At 56.8% G+C, this 6,919-nt stretch overlaps 1 protein-coding gene across 1 annotated transcript; it reads left to right on the top strand.

Annotated features, from left to right (window-relative positions):
- Positions 1 to 335: 335 nt before the first annotated feature.
- Positions 336 to 6,264, top strand: AMBP (alpha-1-microglobulin/bikunin precursor). The gene is made up of 10 exons (XM_005423782.2): positions 336 to 568; positions 1,176 to 1,318; positions 1,607 to 1,683; positions 2,180 to 2,293; positions 2,913 to 3,014; positions 3,641 to 3,678; positions 4,491 to 4,569; positions 4,654 to 4,821; positions 4,967 to 5,143; positions 6,113 to 6,264. Exons 1-10 carry the CDS (start codon positions 458 to 460, stop codon positions 6,142 to 6,144), a joined length of 1,041 nt encoding a protein of 346 aa, XP_005423839.1. The 5' UTR covers positions 336 to 457; the 3' UTR covers positions 6,145 to 6,264.
- The last annotated feature ends 655 nt before the right edge of the window (positions 6,265 to 6,919 follow it).

Raw genomic sequence — 6,919 nt, 5'->3', positions numbered from 1 at the left:
GAAATTCAGGCTCTGTTCCCTATGGATACTGATTAGATAGCTTGGGCTAAGTGCTGAGCGTCCCTCAGTGCTCTCCTCACCACAGGGTCAAACTGGTCCATCAGAGCTGGGGGCTCTTTGTAGGATGACAGAGCAGGAATATGAATCCCAACATAGAATAAAGGAGAAAGACAGCTCCTGGCCCCATAGTGTAGGAACAGGTGAGGAGCTCAGCCTGGTGTAGCTGGTAGGGTGCTCCACTCCTGCACCCCACACAGCTCCCTGCAAATCCCCAGCACCACCAAGGGCAGTGGTGCTCCCCGGGCCGTACACCCCACCTCCCCCGGCAGCCCCCCCGCAGGGTGGCTGGCCCCGCCGGCCCTGGTCTGAAGGTCACAGTGCTGCACAGCAGGGGCAGCGCAGAGTCCAGGATCCCACTGAAGCTCTGAGGCTCAGCAGCACTCCGAAGCCACCAGCCATGATTATTTGGGGTGTCCTTTCCCTCCTCCTCCTCACTGTGGCTCATGGAACCCCCATCGGAGACCAGGATGAAGATATCCAAGTGCAGGAGAATTTTGAGGCTGAGCGGGTAATGGCAGCTTGTGGTCCCTTAATTCTGGGGGCAAAAGGGATGGGGTAAGCTTTCTTTCATTTTCCTCCAGAAAGAAGGGCAATAATGCCTATGCCCATGCCAGGCTGTATGGGACAGGCATTGGCAGTGTGGCACTCCCTGGGTGCCACTCAGGAAGTGCCAGGTTCTGGGGTGGCCTCATCCTGGCAAACCCCAGGCAGGGTGGCTGCAGTCTGAGCAGCAGGGCAGATGAGTCCTATGGAAAGTCTGTGGTTCAGCATGCCAGGATGCAGGCTGCCTGGGAGATCCCCCACAATGCGCCCTGTCCTCTGCCAGGCTTCATACAGCCCTGCATGTGTGCCCAGATCTGGGTCTCACTGGTATACATGGGTGAATGACAGCCTGATGCCTCCAGTCCTGCCTCATAGTCAGGGAACCAAGGAAAATTCTGCTCAGTGCTGATACACTTCCCAAATCCTGCAGCAGCTCTGGCCTCTGCACCCTGCATCATCACCTCCCAGTTTCTCCCTGCATCAGGAATATTTTGACTCTGCACAAAACCAGGTGATGTCCCACCTTGGTGAGGGGGGCTCACGGTGCAGACGTGTCTCCCATCTCCCTGCAGATGCATGGGAAGTGGTTCGACATAGCCATCGGCACAACCTGCAAATGGATGAAGAACTACAAGGAGAAGTTCAGCATGGGCACGCTTGTGCTGGGGCCTGGCCCCAGCACCAACCAGATCAGCACTACAAGCACCAGGCTGAGGTATGGGGCACTGCTGGGAGCACTGCTGGTGGTGCTTGAGCCTCCTCCAAAGCCATCCCACCCAGGGGTGCTCCCTCTCCCACGAGCTGGGAAGACACAGGGGTTACTTGCTCTGCCTGGCATTCAAGCCCTGAGGAGGGGATGGATTGGGTTCAAATACCCAATACCTTGGGCAGCATGATTTCAGGGGTCCTGCACCATGTCCTTGGTGCCCCAGGCATGATTTTCATGCCATAACCAGGGAAAATAATCCTACCAAGTAGCTAATTGTTTTCTTCCTCTCTCCAGGCAAGGTGACTGCACACAAGTCTCAGGGGAGTACCAGAAAACCAGCACCCCTGGAAAATACACCTACTACAACCCCAGTGAGTTGGGGTGAGGCATGCCTGGGAGATGGAGACCAGCTCTGGGGACAGCTGGCAGAGGTGGAAGGGGTTCAGAAGAGCAGGGCTCAGAGGCCACTCCACACTGTGGAGTGGCCTCTGATGTGGACATTTCTAGCCAAAGTATAGAGTAAAGCGGCAGGGAAAGGACTGTTTGAGCACTGTCCCTGCATAGCCACAGGATGATGTTGGCAGCAGGTCACTCCTGTCCGCAGGGTCCCAGGCTGGGGCAGGGACCAGCCACACTTCAGGAGCATTAGTGGTATCTCAGTTATTCACAGCTCTTGGTTTCCGATCCCCTCAGCTTAGAGACTGGTAAGACTAAAGGGATTCATGGCTGTATCTGAATCTGCTTCCCAAACATCACGGTTTTTTAATTAGATGCCTGATTTCAGCCTCCAGCTTTGGGGCTGTCCTACACTGCTCCATCTCACTGTGAAGGGCAGGAATGACATCCCTATATCTCTGTCTCACCCAGGATGGGATGTGTCTATCCAGTCCTATGTGCTCCGTACCAACTATGACGAATATGCTGTCATTCTGATGAAGAAGAAAAGCAGTTTTGGTCCAAGCACCACCCTGAAGCTGTATGGTATGTCTGGCCATGGCACTTGAGGGCAAGCAGGCTCTAGAGTGGACCAGCACAGCTCAAAAACATCACCTATAAGGGTCTCTCAGCTCCCTTGGCCTTAAGGGACCTGACCATGGGCTTTGGAAATGGTGGCTTAGACCAGCTCGTCTTTGGCATGGCAGGGGTGGAGTTTCATGGCTCCATGAGAGCCACATCAGGCACTGATGTGAGCATGCAAACCAACATGGTCTTTGGGATGAAGGTGGTGATATCTGCTTAGAGGAAACCCAGCCCTGAAGTGGCAGGATATGCTGTCTTCCATGATTAAGAAATATTAAACCCACTTTGTCCAAGCCCTTGGTCAAGGCTGGTCAAGAACAGCAGGCTGCCCAGGGAAGCAGTGACATCACTGTGCCTGGAAAGGTTCAAAAAACATGTAGATGTGGAGCTCAGGGACATGTTTTAGGGTGGACATAGCAATGCTGAGTCAATGGTTGGGTTCAATCTTTGCTTCCCTGATTCTATGTTGGGAAGGACCAGGAGTCTGGTGTTGCACCCGCCTGCAGCCATCCAAGCTCGGTGGGTGCTTGGGGACTGCACTCCCACACCAACCCTGCTCACAGCCTATTCTCTTTCCCAGGGAGGAGTCCAGAACTACGGGAGGACCTCATTGAGTCTTTCCATCAGCTGGCTCTGGAGATGGGCATCCCCGAAGACTCCATCTTCATCCTGGCCAACAGAGGTAACCTCCCGTGGGGCATGTGCCTCTCATGCTGCTAGAGCACTCCAGCTGCTCCTTCTGGGCCTGCCAAGCTGGGGAGATGGGGGATGGTCAGGAGGGAAGAAGGAGAGACAAATGCTTTGGTAGCATGGAATGAAAAGGAAATAAGGCCATGTATCAGTCAGGATTCCACCAGAGAAATCAGCTTCCAGAGGGGTCCGTGCTAGGCTGTCAGGTCAATGAAACCACACCACTAGGATGAGGGCATGGGACACTTGTGTCTGGTCCCCAGGCTGGGTGCTGCCAGCACCTGGGAGGCTCCTTGCTCAGTCTGGGGTTCAGAAGGGGCTAGCATGATGGAGGGTGTGTGTGTGGGTGGGGGTGTGGCTGTGGGGGGGTGTGTGTGTATGTGTGTAGGATTTTGGGGAGACCCAGGGGGGTGTGGGGATTTCAGGGACATGGGCATTTTAGGATGGTGCTTCTGCAAGTGAGACATGGAAAACAGAAAGAGGGGAATAACATTGGGTGGAACGGGGAGGGTGTCCCCTTGCCCAGGGTCCTGCATGTGCACAGTGCTGGACTCATTGAAGTTTGTCAGTACACCTCTCCTCTTACACTGCTCATCTTGTCTCCTGCTCCTGGGCCAGGTGAATGTGTTCCTCAAGAGACTGAAAATGCTCCCCAGGTGAGTGAGCCAGCTGGGACCTTCTGAAGTGGATCGAGGCCAGAGACATCCCTTCCAAGCCAAACTCACTGGAGATTGGGTGTCCAGGGAGAAGGATCTATGGGCAGAACATGTTGTTTGGGCAGTGACTCCACTGACCATCCTACGAGTTGCTCTTCCACCTCTGCTGATGGGCTTTGCCTGCAAGGGTGGGGGTAGGCAGGCGCAGGCTACAGGGGGAGGGTCCTGGTGGCCAGGTGGGCACAAGAGCTTATTTCCAAGTAGGAGACTTTTCCTACTCTGATTTTTTTTCACAGTGTGAAGGTTGCTGGTGTTTCCTTGCTCCTTGCCTGTCTGTGTGTGTCCCAGCCAGGCTGTAGGTCCCTTCTCCAGGAATGGGGGAGCTTAGCACCCACTGGTCCTTCAACTTCCATCACTCAGCACCTCCCAGTCTCTCAGGGTTGAGTATTGAAAGATTTTCCAGGGAGAGTGGGACTTTCATAAGAGAAACAACCCAGTTGATTCAAGAGCAGGTAACACATCATTGAGGCAGATCCCCAGCATGAGGCACGACTTGGGCACTTTGGGTGTCTTAATCCACAGCCTGGGATTGTGGACCCCACCCTGGAAGAGGACAGGGCTGGGAAGATCATGAGGTGTGGAGGGATCACAGCCTGCAGACCCAAGATCAGTTACTGGAGATGTGCTGGGAGCACAGAGGAGGGTTGTAGCCTGAGGTGCCCCTGACACAGCCCACCCTGAGGGCAGTGGGGTGGGCAGCAGGTCCCACAGGCAGGGACTGACGGCAGCTCTGTGCTTCCTTACTGGTGCAGAGAGCACGGAGAGCAGTCCTACCCCCGGAGGAGGGCTCAGCTGCAGGACCCCTGCCCACTTACATTGGCAATAAGGAAGGTAGGTCCCAGGGGAGGGGGCTGCATCAGGATCCCCTGGCCTGCCCTCCCATTTGCCTGTGACCTGTGGTGTGCTGGTCCCCAGACTCGTGCCGGCTGAGCCGGGACCCCGGGCCCTGCAGCGGGATGCTCTCCCGCTTCTTCTACAACTCCTCCTCCATGGCCTGTGAAACTTTCCACTACGGAGGCTGTCTGGGCAATGGCAACAACTTCTACTCAGAAAAGGAGTGCCTGCAGGCATGCCGGACCGAGGGTGAGAAGCTGGGGGCACTGGAGGTGCCTTTGCTGAGGCATCACAAAGGATCTGAGCATTGGCCCGAAGGCCACGTGCCTGGCATCCATGTGGAAGGTGTGGGGGTCCCTGGACACCCCGCCTCATACAGCTCCTGTCCCTGCAGCTGCCTGCAGGCTGCCCATTGTCCCAGGTCCCTGCCAGGCACTGATGACACGCTGGGCCTTCGATGCAGCCCAGGGCAAGTGCATCACCTTCAGCTATGGGGGCTGCAAGGGCAACGGGAACCAGTTCTACTCGGAGAAGGAGTGCAAGGAGTACTGCGGGGCTCCTCAGCTGGCAGGTACTCCCCTTGGCCCCCACCCCAGGGCAGCAGCCTGCAACATCTCCTGTCCTGCACTGGGTCTGCCTGGGGTGGGGACAGGGCTGTCCTGGCTCTGGATGGGTCTGTCCTCACTCTGGATGGGTTCAGGATGGGTCCAGTGTGGGCCTAGGACACGTTTGCCATGGGTTAAGGATCAGTCTGGCTCTGGAATGGGTCTGAACTGTTTTTGTGCTCTGCCTGGGATGGGTTATTCCGGGTCAGGATGGGTCAGGATGGACCAGGATGGGTGTGTCCTTGGGCCGTGATGGGTTTGTCATGGGTCCGTGATGGCGTGGGATTGCTTTGTGCCGTGCCTGGGAGGGATCTGTCCTGGGTAGGGAATATGGCCATTAGCCCACAGACAGTATGGCAGAGTGGGGCTGGGCAAGCTGCAGACATGCTGAGGCCATGACTGAACTTCAGTGTGGTCTTGATGAGAGGGGGAACGTCCCCAAGCAGGTTGGGGTGCAGTGGGGAGCAGTGGAGGTGACAGCCTCGGGCTGAAAGACTTGGTGGTGCAGGAACCCTGACACCAAGGAAAGACCAAGCCAGGGTCCCTGTCAGAGGTGTGATAGCTGCCAGGCCCCCCAGCTCCAGCCAGTGCAGGGGTTTCTGTACTGAACCTCCTTGGGAGACACAACAGGCACCACCTATCCCTCAGGGGAAATGATGACCAGTTTGTCAGGAGTCTGGCAGAGAAAATCATCCTGCAGAGAGGGGTGACTGAGGTGTCTTCCACCTTGTCCAGCCCTGGGCATGCCTGCTCCAAGAGGGCAGGAGCTGGGGATTTTGCCTGACCCCATGGATGGGAGATGGAGCCTGTCTTAGGGCAAAACCCATCTTTTATAATCCCTGCCAGCAATATAAAGTACATTAATGCCACCATGGTGCGTGGTGGGACACAAAGTGCAGGACAGCCCATCACCTGCTGCGTCTCTCCACTTGCAGAGGATGAGGAGTTCCTGCGGCTCTCAAACTGATGCAGGCAGAGGATGAAGAGCCGGCATCCAGCACCCGGGTCCTGCAGGACAGTGCTGACAGCTGTGGTGGCCCAGCAGGTTGCAAATGTCGCTCCAGCAGTAAATGTCTCTCATGTGACCAAAGAGCACAGTGTCAATCCTCAGGCTGGTGGGGAGCAGGATGAGGGGTGTAGGACGGGCAGGGGATGCTGTGGGATCCTCTCTGGCCTCCCTGGTGGGTGTCCCCACCTCTGTGGGGTTATGGGGTTCTCCCCACTGAGTCTCTGAGCCTGCCTCAGGCCACTGCCCTCTGCCCACACAGGGCCGGGGGGCACCGAGAGGCTCAGGGGTCCTGCTGGATGGGGTCCAGCCCCCATTTCCCAGGAGATGGGGTTGGGCTGCCGGGAAGGGGACAGCGAGGGAAGGGTACAAGTGTCTGCTCCTGCCTAAAGTTGAATGACTGCAGCTGGCTCGGGGTCACAGTGGGACCGGGGAGACCCTTGTGGGGGGCACGGCCGAGATGGGGGGCATGGGGGATGGGGCAACCACGAGGGGGTTATATGGGTTTTGCAGCATGGGATTACAGGGTGTCAGAGAGGACCCTGAGGGTCACGGGACAGTTACGGGGTTACGAGGGTCACGGGAAAATGGGGCTGGCATAAAAGCAGACGACACGGGTTATGCCAGTCCCAGGGGGCATAGGGGTCCCAGGAAGGGATTAGAGGTGTTCTGGGGGTAGTCCCAGGGATGCTGCGGTGGCCTCGTGAGGGGTTATGGGGGTCACGGGTGGGGGGGT

The sequence above is a fragment of the Geospiza fortis genome, unplaced genomic scaffold, assembly GCF_000277835.1.
Source record: "Geospiza fortis unplaced genomic scaffold, GeoFor_1.0 scaffold85, whole genome shotgun sequence".
NCBI lineage: Eukaryota > Metazoa > Chordata > Aves > Passeriformes > Thraupidae > Geospiza > Geospiza fortis.
Note: the sequence above shows the minus strand (reverse complement) of the source record. Positions and strands in the feature narration are given on the sequence as shown.

Coding starts and splice junctions, on each gene's coding strand:
- AMBP (XM_005423782.2), top strand. CDS start 458: ATGATTATTTGGGGTGTCCTTTCCCTCCTCCTCCTCACTGTGGCTCAT. Junction 569..1,175: donor AGAATTTTGAGGCTGAGCGG/GTAATGGCAGCT, acceptor ATCTCCCTGCAG/ATGCATGGGAAGTGGTTCGA. Junction 5,144..6,112: donor CGGGGCTCCTCAGCTGGCAG/GTACTCCCCTTG, acceptor CTCCACTTGCAG/AGGATGAGGAGTTCCTGCGG.